Source organism: Acinonyx jubatus, chromosome E2 (genome assembly GCF_027475565.1).
Source record: "Acinonyx jubatus isolate Ajub_Pintada_27869175 chromosome E2, VMU_Ajub_asm_v1.0, whole genome shotgun sequence".
In the NCBI taxonomy this organism is placed as follows: domain Eukaryota; kingdom Metazoa; phylum Chordata; class Mammalia; order Carnivora; family Felidae; genus Acinonyx; species Acinonyx jubatus.
Window position 1 is genome coordinate 55,415,997 of NC_069396.1, and position 14,849 is coordinate 55,430,845.

The window sequence follows — 14,849 nt, forward strand, 5'->3', positions numbered from 1 at the left end:
TTCCACCTTCCTGCCGCTCGGGAACCTGGGCTCTCGCGAGAGATGGAACGTGGCCGCTTGTGCTTCCTGTGGGGGCCCCCCGCTCAGCCAAGGGGAGCCTTTTGCAGGGGCCTGTGGTGGTGACAAAAAGCGGGACAACAAAGCCAGGGGGCAGAGGGACTGGAAGGCTGGGGACCCCTCCCTCTCTTACTTCTGGTCCAACTCCCACCCACAACTAGTTAAGACCCTGCTGGATTCGTGTTCCTTCTTCCCAGGAGTACAGGGATTAGGTAGGTTTATCAGAAAGATTTCTTCCATATCGTTGGAAAACATGTGTTGTCAGTATTCTTCTCACTGATAATTTCGTTCTGAGTAAGTCACAGGAAAATCGGACTTAAAAAAAATGTCCACCAGACCCCTCTGATGCAAAGGGCGTATTTCTCTCCTGTGTTTCCATTCTTGGCCAAAGAGAGCGGGAACTCTGCCTGGACCTTTAAGGACTGGATGTCACTGTAGGAACATCAACAAGTCAATCTTACCTATGAGTACATCTGACAAATAGCACATGTTTATATAAAAGTGAAACCAGCAATGAACTAAAAATAATTCACGGTGAAGATAGTTCGCCAATATTGGTTTATTTTCATTAAAGGTTTTTAAACCTTTTTAATAGTTTATTTATTTTGAGAGAGAGAGAATGCACGTGCAAGTGGGGGGAGGGGCAGAGAGAATCCCAAGCAGGCTCCTCACTCACAGTGCTCAGCACCATGTGGGTCTTCAACCCACCAACCCTGAGATCAAGACCTGAGCTTCACTGACTGAGCCGCTCAAGCGCCCTCATTAAAGGTTTTAATATGGAAATTTCAAGCATGGACACAATTAAAGAAAATAAAGTGAATCTGTTTTTTAAGGCCACCTCAAAATGTGTCGGTGTTTTGCCATTCTTGTATCATCCACTGAAAACTTCTCCTTTGGAATGGGGGTTCGGTGGGAAATGGAGCTGGAATCTTGAGTGCAAATCGTGGAATTCAGGATTTCTGTAATCAACCAGTGGCGAGCCATAACATTCATCTCTAATAAATAACTACTCAAGGATATAAAGAGGAAAAGACTTCCAGTCTATTACAACACAAATTTATTTTTTACTTAATTTTTTTTTATTTTGAAGATTTTATTTTTAAGTAATCTCTGCACCCAACCTGGGGCTTGAACTCACAATTCTGAGTACAAGAGTCACATGCTTTACTGACTGAGCCAACCAGGCACCCCTATTTTTTAATTTCTTAATGTCGTCTAATACCCAGTTCATATTCACATTCTCGGAAATTACTCAAACAAATCTTTTAATTGTTTTTTTTTGAACCAGGATCTAAATAAAGTTCCTACATTACTAATACTTATTATATCACTAAAACTAGAACATCTTGTCTGAAAATATAATTTAAGACCAGTTACAAAATGGAAGCACATACTTCCAAGTCCCATCATTCAGAGAGAAATATATCCAGGAAATATAAAAAGTAATATCTACCCATTAAAAGGAAAGAAAGACAATCCACAGTGAATTGAAAAAGAAATTTAAAAAAAAACCAGCTCACGCGTCAGTAAGCCTGTGATGAACATGATATTATGTTACATACAGCATTGCTGAGAATAAAACAAATGGAAATAAACAACATCACCAGCTCACATGCATAAAATTCAGATATTACTCTGTGTACCCAGGATGTGGGGAATTGAAGACTCTCCTCCAGGGTTAGTGTGGGTTGTGATTGGCTTAACCCCTTCAGGGGACAATATGGCCACGAAATATGAAGATGCCTGAAAACCATGATGCAGAAATTTGGTTCCTCACTTTCTGTTCATAACAACAGGGAATTCATAGCAAACAAGAACATGGGCCAAGAATGTTCGTGGCAGCATTGCCAGTGGAAGGAAAATATTAGAAACAACATAAATCCCCTTGAATAGGATCAGAGATTAAAACCAAAAAGTCCAGTCTGTCGACCCAAGTAAATGGCAAACAGTGGTGAAACAGGATGAACTACAGGTATAGGTGGGAAAGGGAGATTCTTCAGAAACAATTGAGAGAAAAGTCATGATACAGAATTGAACAGTCTGTGGATGTATATACATATCTTGCACTTTCAGAAAGCAATATATAAATTTAAAAAGTATGTACATGTATGTTAAAATATCTTAAATGCTTGGAAATGACACTCATCAAATTATAGTTGATGGTATCAGATGTGTGGCAAAATAAAAAACAAATAAAAATGAAATAAAAATGCCGAGGAAAATTAACAGGAAATAATCCCTTTATATCTTCAGAGGGGGCTGGTGATTAATCAAAGTGGATTGTCTCCAGCTGGTGCGGTGAGCTCCAAAGCTTGAGCGGGGCCTCCTCGGGCATTAAAAAGGCCAGCTGGAGGGGGAAGCTTCTGGTCCGCCTCATCCTTTCTCAGTCATCCTGGACATATTCACTATGTCCCATGGAGTTTGCTCAGCATCCAAAATTTGAGCTGCAAGGACAGCTGAGTATCATCCTCCTCAGACCTTTTGATCTTTTGTCCTTGGTTCCCGATTTAAAATGGGTTGTGAATTAGAATTTAAATAAAAACTTAAATAAAAAAATTTTTTTTTACTAGAATGAAATGAGTTGCGGATATGACTATTGATTGTATCATGAAGTTCCAGACACTTAAGAGGTTACATGTCTGTGTGCCCTCCAGAAAAAACAATTCCCAAATCAAAACGCTTGTCATGATAGTAACCTTTGAAAACTGCCTGTGACTGATGCTGTCTCACTGACCACTGTCCTCTTCGACCCACAGATAATGTGCAAGAACTGTTATCAGGCCTGCGGACACATGGCGAGGACCAGGAGGTGTCCCCTGAAGGGCTGGGCTGGGGCCCTCGTCTCCCAGCCCTCGGCCTCCAGGGAGGAGAAGAACCTGGAACCAAGGAAGCCTCAGCAATTCCAGACCCCGGGCCTTTTGGCAAGACTGACAGAAGCAAAAAAGGCAAAGGTGAGGAATCTGGGTGGTTGAGGCCATTCTTAGAACTGGAATCCGAGGATGCTGGAATCCCGATGTCTTTTTCTTTGTTCTGCATGCACAGCCATCTCCAAGCTCAGACAGAGATTCAATAGAAATATACAAAGAGCTCAATAGTTTTCAGGGTTCCTCACTCAGGAACGCAAAATGATAAATAATAATAATATATGTATAGAATATAATAATACATAAAAATTTACCCATTGTATACGTAAATATATATCTTATGTTATAGAAATATATGAAATATATATATATAACATATTTTTAAGGATTTTACTTTCACGTAATCTCTGCACCCAATGTGGGGCTCAAACTCATAACCCTGAGATCAAGAGTTTTATGCTCCACTGACTAAGGCAGCCAGGTCCCCCTATAACACATATATTTTAAGTTGTATAATATATGTCAATATATATGATGTATATAACTTGTATGTTATATATAACAGATACATATTTAGTATATAATGTTTCGATTTCTATATATTATTATATTACATATATGTTAAATTTTGTCTTGTATATAAAATATATAAAAATATAAAATAAAATTATAAAATTTAAGGAATATGTATGCTGAAATTTCTAGTTTTGTAGTTTATTTTTATTTATTTTGAGAGATAGAGACTAAGTGGGGGAGGGGCAGAGAGAGAGGGAGACGGAATCCCAAGCAGGACCTGTGCTGCCAGCGCAGAGCCTGATTGGGGGCTGGAACTCACCAACTGTGAGATCACGACCTGAGTCTAAATCATGAGTCGGATGCTCAACCAAGTGAGCGACCCAGGCGCCCCTTGAGGTTGGATACTTCTGTATATGTGAAAGGACCATTTGCATTTCTTTTACTGTGAAATGTTTCCATAGGTCCTAGGTCTCTTTTTCCTTTTTTGAGATGTCTTGTTACTCTTCACTGAGGGTAAAACATATTTTATTTGACTGGTGTTTTTCTACAACATCCTACCAGGCTGACGCCTACCCACATATCCAGGAATAGATCTGACCTGTCAGGAAACCTGAGATGACATCCGCCCATGTGGCTCCATCCAGCCTTCCATCTAAAGACTTGATTTGAAGGGGCACCTGGGTGGCTCAGTCGGTTGAGCATCTGACTCTTGATTTCAGCTCAGGTCACGATCTCGTCGTTTTGTGAGTTCAAGCCCCATGTTGGGCTCTGTGCTGACAGTACAGAGCCTGCCTGGGATTCTCCCTCTCTTTCTCCCCTCCCCCACTTGCATTCTCTCTGTGTCTCTCAAACTTAAAAAATAAAAAAAGACTTGAACTGAATTCTCTCTTAGCTCATGAACCAGCCTTAGGATGGGAGGTGGACTTATTGATGCACCCCATGCTGCACCCAAGCACTTTGGCCAGGACCCCAATTTCACTGCCATGCTGGCAGTCACAGTGTGCACAAGGTTTGCAGTGCCCAGCAGGAATGGTCCAAGTAAGAAAAATAGAGGGGCTCCTGGGTGGCTCAATCAGGTAAGCTTTGGACTCTTGATTTCAGCTCAGGTCATTATCCCGGGGTGATGAGATCAAGCCCCACACTGGGCTCCATGCTGAGCATGGAGCCTGCTTAAGATCCTCTTCTCCCAATCTCTCCTTCTGCCCCTACCCCATTTGCATGTGCTCTCTCTCTCAAAAAAAAAAAAAAAAGAAAAAGAAAAAGAAAAAGAAAAGAAAAATAGAAGCAAAACTATTGGCATCCTCCCACAATATGGAAGGGATTCTAATATCTTAAGCAAGCACCATGAAGACAATGAGTGTTTTTCCCTCCCAGTTTTATTGAGATACAATTGACATGTAACATTGTGCAAGTTTAAGATATACAACGTGACAATTTGATACACATATATATTGCAAAATGAATACCACAACAGGGGTAGTTAAGACCTTTATCTCATTACGTAATTCTTTTTTTGGTGTATTGGGAATGTTTAAAATCTATTCTCTTAGCAACTTCCAAGTATATAACACAGTATTGTTAGCTATAGTCACCATGCTGTACATTAGAACCCCAGAAACTTATTCATCTTATAACTGGAAGCTTGTACCCTTTGACTACCATCTCCCCATCTCCCCTGGCACCCATCCCTGTCAATGACCATTCTATTGTCTAGGAGTTTGGTTTTATTTATATTCCACATACAAACTATGTCATATATGCATCTTTGTCTATCTGACTCATCTTGCTTAGCAGAATGCCCTCGAGAGCCATCTGTGTTGTTGCAAATGGTAGGATTTCCTTCTTTTGTGTTGCTGGATAATGTTCCATTGTATATGGATACACCACATTTTCTTTATCCATTGAAGTGAATTTCAGTAAAGTGGAAGCCTCCCCTTACTTCCTCACCTTAGACATTTGAGGGTGCTCCTCCCAAATCTCCCTCATTCCAACATGGCCAACTGGCATCCTCACACTTTAAAGAAAAACCTACCTTCTACAAATTCATGCCAGTTTATCCCAGATGGCATGTATTTGGGGTTTTTTCCTTTTTCAAAATTTTTAACTGAAGTAGAGTTGACACATAATATCATATTAGTTTCAGGTGTACAACGTAGTGATTTGACAACTATGTACATTATGATATGCTCACCATGATAAGTATGGTCACCTTCTGTCGCCTCACACAGTTGTTACTGTATTATTGACTATATTCCCTATGCTGTAACTCTCCATCCTCATGGATTATTTATTTTATCACTGAAAGTGTGTGCCTCTTAGTCCCCTTCATTTCTTTCATCTATCCCTCTACACCCTCCCCACTGGCAACCACCAGTTCATTCTCTGTGTTTGTGAGTATGTGTCTCTTTTGTTGTTGTTGTTCATTCATTCATTTCTTTTGATTTTTAGATTCCACAAATAAGTGAAATCATATGGTATTTGTCCTTCTCTCTCTGACTTATTTCATGGAACATAATAAACTCTAGGTCTATTCATGTTGTCACAAATGACATGATTTCATTCTTGTTTATGGTTGAGTAATATTCCATCATGTATATATATATATATATATATATATATATATATATATATATATATATATCCCATTTTTATCTATTGATGGACACCCAGAATGCTTCCGTACCTTAGCTATTGTAAATAATGCTGTAAACAGCAGCATTGTGTGTATCTTTTCAAATTAGTGTTTTAATTTTCCTCGGGCATATACTCAAAAGTAGAATTACTGGGTTGTATTATATTTCTGGTTTTAATACTTTGTGGAAATCTCCATACTGTTTACCGGTGGCCACTAAAGTGGCTGCACTAACTGACATTTCTACCAATAATGCACAAGGGCTCCCTTTTCTCTATATCCTTGCCAACACTTGTTATTTCTTATATCTTTGATACTAGCCACTCTAACTGGTGTGAGATGGTATCTCATTGTGGTTTTGATTTGCATTTCCCTGACGATTAGTGACATGAAACATCTTTTCATGTGTCTGTTGGCCATGTGAGTGTCTTTTTTGGAAACATGTCGATTCAGGTCCTATGTCCATTTTTTTTTAACCTTTATTTTTTTGAGACAGAGAGAGACAGAACATGAACAGGGGAAGGAGACACAGAATCTGAAACAGGCTCCAGGCTCTGAGCTGTCAGCACAGAGCCCGACGCGGGGCTCGAACTCACAGTCTGTGAGTTTGTTGACCTGAGCCGAAGTCGGACACTCAACCGACTGAGCCACCCAGGCGCCCCCCATGTCCATTTTTAAAAAAAGTTTTCTTATGTTTATTTATTTTTGAGAGAGAGAGCGACAGAGTGAGAGTAGGGGAGGGGGAGAGAGAGGGAGACACAGAATCTGAAGTAGGCTCCAGGCTCTGAGCTGTCAGCACAGAGCCTGATGTGGGGCTTGAATTCACACACTCTGAGATCATGACCTGAGCTAAAGTCAAACACTTAACCAACTGAGCCACCCAGATGCCACTCCTCTGTTCATTTTAAAATCAGATTATTATTATTTTTTGGTTGAGCTGTGTGAGCTCCTTATATATTTTGAACATTAACCTCTTACCCCTTATTAGATATATCATTTGCAAATATCTTCTCCCATTCAGTAGGTTGCCTGATGTGTTTTTTAAAATTGCCACCCACTCACTTTTTTCATCAGTGACAACAGGTTTTTGTGCTCTCCTTTGTCCCAACCCAGGTCCCTTTGTCCATTTCTATGTTAAATGCCTTAAATGTGCTAATATCCCTCCATGTCATCATATTTTAAAGATTACTGTCTCCCTAAGGTTTAAACTACAAATTTTATAACTTAGTCCAAATGTTCCTAACTGAACCTGAATTGGCACTCCACCATCACCCCATCCTACTTCATTATTACTTGAGAACATTCTTTTCTTCACTTTCTTGAATGGCCGTCTCACATGTTAACTTCTCTTGCAACTTTTCCAACAATTCCAAGCGTAGTTAATTTCTGGATATACTTAGTATGTCAAATTAAAAATTACAACACTCAAATACTCCCTCACAATCTCTAGATTGTTTCAGGAACATTTTTTAATTGCACAGATTCCAAACTATTTCACTGGAAGTGTGAACAAAACTTCAGTTACATAAGTATTTTCATAATAATTGCATTAATATTTCATTTACATTTACTATTACCACTGATTGGTTTTTATTGGGACAGATGCTCATTCTGGCTTGCCGACCACTCTCCTGGGGTGTGATTGTTGCGTCATTATGCTGGCAGCTCGGGGAATGAATGAAGTAACCACTGTACACTGTGCAAAAACGTACAATTTACGCGTTTGTTATCACTTTCGTGGATGTTGTGTTCCTCAGCCAGGGAAGGTAGAACCTGGACACACAGGAGTTACAGTTCATGAGAACAAAGGGGCAGGCAGTTGGGAAACATCCACTGATCAAGGCAGAGACGTTCACCAGCAACCAGCTGGGATTATCGAAAAGAGCCATAAAGACTTGGCAGATGGAGGAGAGGGAGTAGAAACACACAAAGGTGCTCACCAGGACGAGGATGCTCTGGGTGGCTCTGGACTCAGGAGAGGATCTGGGGGAGACATTAGTGCTGTGAATGTGCTGGACCCTCTGCCTGTGCCTGTGCAGGATGAAGACCATGTGGCCACTGGCCCAGACCATGATCCCCAAACATAACACATCAGGGAATGATAACAACGCTGCATGTAGCAATTGTGTGATTTTGTTATTAGTTGTCCCCGAACAGTATTGCAAATCCTTTCTCATTGAGATGCTCACGTTGTTCCGTTTGCCAGTCACATGGATAGGGCAAATGATATTTACCAGCATGTAGACGGTCCAGCACAGGAATATAGAGAAGTCAATGTACTTGAGAGCTTTCCTTTTAAGTTTTGTCCCCCTGGCGTTCTGGGGGCTGATTGTGATGGCCTGGAAGGCACTCAAGAGGCAGGTGCTGCCTATGGACACACCCCTGCCTATTCTGTGAAGATAGAAAAGAAGTTTGCATCCAAAATCACCTGGAAAATTGTTCCACCCGAAAGCTGCCATCATCTGGGGGACTCCTTTACAGAGGAGGGATAAGGAGTTGGCTGCAACCAGGTGTTTGACAATCAAATCTGTGGGCCTCAACCTGCACCCAGTGAAAGAGAGGAAGATATAATAGTAAAGAAGAGAGAAATTCCCCAAGATTCCGACCACGGTTTGGGTTAAGAAGATCACTCCTATGACCAAATCCCTGGAGGCCATTCTGCCGGTTTCCAGTCACTGAGATTTATCTTCAGAACCAGAGGATCCTGCATGGGAATACGAGGTGTGGGCATCATGCGTCTTGTCAACTAAAATCCAATATTCTCCACTTATCATTAGTTTCTCCTTCGAAATGGTGTTGAGAAAACCAGATATCCATATGTAAAAGGGTGAAATTGGACCCCTATCTTTGACCATACACAACAAATCAACTCAAACTGGATGAAAGACTTAAACATAAGATGTGAAACTGTAAAACCCCTTCAGGAAAACATAGGGGAAAATCTTCTTGGCATTGGTCTTGGCAACGATTTCCTGGATCTGATAGCAACAGCAGAGGCAGCAAAACCAAAAAAACACAAGTGGGATTATATAAAACTAAAAAGCTTCTGCAGAGCAAAGGAAATAATCACTAAAGTGAAAAGGCAGTCTATGGAATGGGACAAAATACTTGCAAAGCATTCATCTGACAAGGGTTTAATACACAAAACATAAGAATCTCCAACAACTCAATAGAAGAAACCACCAAATAACCCAATTAAGAAATGGGCAACTTTAGGAATAGACATGTCTCCAAAGAACATATGAATGATCAAGTATATGAAAAGGTGGTCGACTCTACTAATCATCAGGGAAATGCAGATCAAATCCACAATGAGATGTTATCTCACATCTGTTAGAATGACTAGTATCTTCCAAGCCCCAAAGATAAGTGTTGGTAAGGATGTGGAAAAATTGGAGTCCTTATACACTACTGGTAGAAATGTAGAATATTGCAGCCACCATGGAAAAGTATAGAAGCTCCTCAAAAAAAAATGTGATAGAACTATCTCATCATCCAGAAATCCCACTTCTTGGTATATATCCAAAAGAATTGAAACCAAGGTCTCAAAGAGGTACCTGCATGCCCACATTCATTACAGCGTCATTCACAATAGCCAAGTTATGGAAGCAATTGAAATGCCCATTGACTATGAATGGATGAGGAAAGTGGAGTATATACATACAATGAGATATTATCTAAGCTTCAAAAAGAAGGAACTCCTACTTGGATGAACATAGAAGACGTTATGCTAAGTGAAATAAGTGAATCACAGAAGGAAAAATATGGTATGGTTTCACCTACATGCGGAATCTAAAATAGTCAAACCCATAGAAGCAGAGCATAGAACAGTGGTTGCCAGGGGCTGGAGGGAGGGGGAATGGGGAATTGTTGTTCAATGTGTGTAAAGTTTCAGTTATACAAGATGAGTGAGTTGTAGAGATCTGTTGTACAGTATGGTGACTATAGTTAGTAGTACAGTATTGTGCACTGTCAATTATGAAAAGAGCCTATACTTTAAGTGAAGTGCTCTGACCAAACACACACACACACACACACACACACACACACACACACAGGAACACAAGGAATGTTTTGGAAGTGCTGGATATTTTAGTACCTTGATTGCGGTGATGGCATCAAAGAGGTAAGCAGATTTCCAAACTCATCAAAATATATACATTAAATATGTGCGATTTTTGGCATGTCAATTGTATATCAATAAAGGTTAACAAGAGAAATATTAATTTTTAAAGAGATTTTCAAGAGTTGAGTATATAACCTTTCTTTAAAATTTGTTTAATCAGTTTTGAGAGAGAGTGAGCATTGGGATATCCAAAGCAGGCTCCGTGCTGACAGCAGCAAACCCATTGTAGGGCTTACATTCAAGAACCATGAGATCGCAACCTGAGCTGAAGTCAGATGTGCAACTGACTCAGCCCCCCAGGCGCCCCAAGAGTTTAAAGCAAATGACAATGTACGAGCCATTGCTATGAGGTTCATACATGTTGTAACTTACTTTTTAAACAAAACTCTGAGTCATCACTACTATCCCTTTCATTTTAAAGACAAGGAGAATACAGACAGGATAGGTGATTTGTCTAAATTCATACCGTACTTGGGGCAAAGTGTGGACTTGAATCTGGCTGAGTTGTTTGCAGAGACAGTGCATCTAACGGCTATGCTATGCTAAGTAAGCTAGACAGCTGTGTTCTTTGAAAAATCTATATATAGAGTTTTGGTTTCAGCTTTGCCTTTTTATTTCAGCTTGATAGTATGTTACTTTATAATTTTTGTTATAATAACTTTCACGATGTGTAAAGATTTGTTCTGTAGACCAATATCAAAATGAATAAAGCTTTAGAGATTTAATAAAATGTAGATGCACTGATTGCAGATTCGTGTTATGGGAACCTGTCCCATGACAAACTGAATTGAATGAATGCAAGCAAGAATGACTCAAGAGTAGGATGGAAACAGAAAGAAAAAACCTTTGGGGCATTTGCCTTTATGTCAAGAACAAAAGTAAGGAAACCTATCATAATCTCATGTCTTGCCCTGAAGTATGGGATGTTGAAATCTAATATGGGATAAAATAGAGTAAGGTAAAAACTGAAGTATTAGTAATTTTAGATCATATGCTTATTTATTAATACCAGGTTAGGAACTATTAACCATGAGGTAACTTCTCTGAAATATATTAAAATATGACATATGCAAAGTGTAAACTCTAATACAGGACCGTTGTGTGCTTTACAAATTGATGTTATAGAATTTACAACTGATACCAGAGAAAACACCATAGGATACATGTGAGCCTAACAGCTACTCTTTGAAACACATTATTACAGAACTGTCTTTTCCTTAAATGCTATTTTCAATAGCTTCCAGAAGAAAACAGTCTCACCGTAATCCACAGACCATGATATTTTCAGCAGAGATACTACTGTCTCCATTAAGCACATCATACTCAGAGTTAGAGAAAACATTTCTATTCTGGCAGTTGTCATTGGGATATCCTGTTTGTTCACAAGATTGCATGATTCGTACAGATTTATTTATCCTAGTCCTTATTACAAACATGGATTACAGGCACACCTCTAGTAATGCTACAAAGTTGGTGTTTGATTCCTGTAAGGTAGGCTGAAAGCAATTGCTTTCAGAACTACAGGCCAGGGGAAAAAATGGGGCACCTGGGTGGCTCAGTTGGTTAAGGGTCCAACTTCTGTGCTCAGGTCATGATCTCACAGTGTGTGGGTTCGAGCCCCACGTCGAGCTCTGTGCTGACAGCTAAGGGTCTGGAGCCTGTTTCCGTTTCTGTTTCTGCCCCTCCCGTGCTCACCCTCTGTCTCTGTCTCTTTCTCTCAAAAATAAATAAACGTTAAAAAAAAAAAAGAACTCCGGCCCAAATTACCTGAAAAATCAGGATTCCTTTTCACTGGACAAAATACCTACAATCATTGTCATTGTGGATTACACTAAATCACACCAGGAGCCAGCAGGCATTAGGTAAAGTCTAGGACCCCATCTCTCTTTACTAACCCAGCTCATGTTTCTGTGGCTATGACACTGGATCCGTCTCAAACCCAGAATAATCCCCGTTTCGTATACGATCACTTACCCACATTTACTCCCCATAGACGTCTATACCTTATAGACTTGCTTCTCAGACTGAAATGGAAAATATTTTCCCAGAAACATCCCTCTGTGTGGATGGTGAGCTCAGTGCAAGGTCATGAGGGCTCGTGCATGTGGGAGGGAGGCAGCCACGAGACCCTGTGATATGGGGCAGTGATCGTGACCTCCCCTCCCTTCAGAATTGCAATTATCATTTCACCTTTAGTGGCCATGACAGCGCCGGCTGGGGATCTTTATAAAGATTTTATTTATAAAGAACTTGTTTTCTGAAGTTGGTAATTACCGCAACCAATTACCAATTTCCACTTAATAACTACAAAGGGACCATTGAAATGACTGGTGGAGGCTGTTTTCCATTCCTGAAGGCAGACAGGTCTCACGTGGAGGGGAGCAAAACGCAGAGGTCTGACAGGCGAGGGACTGGGAACGAGTAGGTGTCTCTCCCTAGATCTGCTTTGCTGACAAGTTCTTGCACCCAAGAGTGATTTCTTCCTAATCTTCAGACCACAGAGGTGAACTACCATTAAATTAGAAGCAAACAGTTGGTACCAGAAAAAATACCTGAGGGTTTTCAAAAGTTGAAACTCAAAGACAGGCACTCAATGCCAATTAATTTGGGAGTCTAAATTAAGCCTCAGATGGTTCCTTTTCTATGAAATAAATGCTACATATGCAACTCAAGAGCACTGGATGGTTACCACAGTCTTCCATACTTGTTTTTTGATGTATTTTCAGTAATGAGAACTGTTGCTTTTGTAACACATGAAGAAATATAAAATAGGAGTTCAGATTACCCGTTAGTTTTCTCCTACAAACAAATCTACATCTTATCCAGGCCCACTATCCAATGCCTCTCAATTTCCAAGCCTGGGATGAGAGCCATACGGTGGGCAGCCTCTAGTGCACATGCATGTGAGCACACGCACACATGCACACACCTGCATATAAATCACATACACAGTCACGTATACTCACATACTTATACACACACATATTCTCTCACCAACTCATGCCCACCCCATGTACAACCTCTCAGCCAGAATCATACACGCCTACTACGACTCACACTCACATGGACTCCCACAGTCCCACCATATCTCAAAAATTACACTCACACGCATGTATGTGTATCTAGCCGTCATATCCATGTATGCAAGAAGAGAGCAGTACATGCCCCTGTGTGAATCCACCTTTTATACTTCCCACTTTGCAACCACCCACAAGGATATCATGATGTGCAATGTATAAAAAATGATGTGAGCATTGCTACTCTAGGTTCAGGCACAAAGCGGAAAAGTTGGAGTGTTGGGGGTCTGATATTGCACGTGTCCTGGATGCCCTCCTTTCTGGCACGGGCAGAGTCTACACGGTAAATACTATATCATGCTGTGGAATTATTTTCTTGGGCCAAGTGGAAATGGGCTGTGCGGATTTGCACTCATTACACTGCTGGGTGTGCCAGGGCTCCTCGTCCACCATCACGCTTTCAGAGTCTTGAATAAAGACCACATGGAGAACTAGCCCATTTTGTCTCCACGTGGATTCTTTCAGGTTGGCGATGTTGGGGACTGAGTTCTAGGTCTGTGTGGATATGAGGCGAAGATGGGTTTTATGGGGGAAGGTTAAGGGGAGAACAGAGAAAATCATGAGAGTATTGATCCCTGAGAATTGGCAACAACTCTTGGCGAAGCTTCCGACCTTTAAATTTGTGGAAAGGATGGTATCATAACCAAGATCTCCACAGAGTGAAGGTGGACCCCTGTGATGTAGGGGTTGCATGAGGAATAAACAGAGTCAACAAAAATATATGCACGCTATGACAAGAGGGGAGGTGGAGGGTCTGCAGGACTGGAGGAGGATGGGCGAGGGGGGGTCCACTTCCTTCTTTTGGCTCCAGCTTCCATACTTGGGTCTCCTTCATGACTGCTCCATTCCTCTGTGATGCAGACCTGGGACTTCTGTCTCCACCCCCAGGTCCACCTGCAGGTCTGTCTTCTGATGACAGAAGACTGCTAAGTGTTGTCTGAGGAGACTTGTGCCTGTGGTGATGTGAAGCTGGACTCGGTGCCTCACGGATCCCGTGTGGGGTGCAGCGCCCCTTTCTTTTCCCGGCTGCCTACAGAAGAACTGGTTTTTGAAAAAAATCAGAATTTGCGTAAAACAGAATAATCGAGTAAGACAGTTGTCCTCTCGGCGGCCAGCATTTTCCTTTTCCCACTTAGAATCAATTATACTGCAGTGAGGAGACAACGGAAGAGGGGGAATCTCAGGAAAGATTAGAACATCGTCCTTCTAAGAAGCAGTGTGAGCGGGGCTGAAGTTTCCATGAGAACGGGGATACGTAGGGCTTCTGTCCCAAACTCCCGATCTACCTCTGCATAGCCCAGCGCTCAAGGACAAAATCCAAACAGTGTTTCCACTTCAGTTCAAGGTTAAAGAGAGTCCAGGCATTCCCACTGTCAATTTGTATGGACATAAAATTCTGAAGGGAAACATTTTCTGAAATGAAACACATTTGGCAAGACTCAAGAGAAGACTTCTTAATTTACCCCAAGACAAAAGGAAAGGGTTGCAAGAACCGCTTCAGTTGATATGAGCGATCTGATGGGTTCAATAAGTAACTTTTTGGGAAAATAATACTTATTTTAATTAAAAAATTTTAA

At 40.9% G+C, this 14,849-nt stretch overlaps 2 protein-coding genes across 2 annotated transcripts in view; one reads left to right on the forward strand and one right to left on the reverse strand.

Annotated features, from left to right (window-relative positions):
• Positions 1-7,908, forward strand: part of LOC106974915 (zinc finger protein 677-like) — a 153,086-nt gene extending 145,178 nt beyond the window's left edge. The window contains exons 6-7 of the mRNA XM_053210967.1: positions 2,814-3,008; positions 7,672-7,908. Of these exons, the coding sequence (XP_053066942.1) occupies positions 2,814-3,008; positions 7,672-7,746 (270 nt within the window). The 3' untranslated portion in view covers positions 7,747-7,908. The remainder of the gene's footprint in view (positions 1-2,813; positions 3,009-7,671) is intronic.
• Positions 7,642-9,017, reverse strand: LOC128313282 (vomeronasal type-1 receptor 4-like). The gene has a single exon (XM_053210985.1). The coding sequence runs from the start codon at positions 8,724-8,726 to the stop codon at positions 7,785-7,787; it is 942 nt and encodes a 313-aa protein (XP_053066960.1). The 5' UTR covers positions 8,727-9,017; the 3' UTR covers positions 7,642-7,784.
• Between the last annotated feature and the right edge of the window lie 5,832 nt (positions 9,018-14,849).

What these genes read in the sequence shown, in the direction of transcription:
- LOC128313282 (XM_053210985.1), bottom strand. Translation starts at nt 8,726, where the DNA reads ATGGCCTCCAGGGATTTGGTCATAGGAGTGATCTTCTTAACCCAAACC.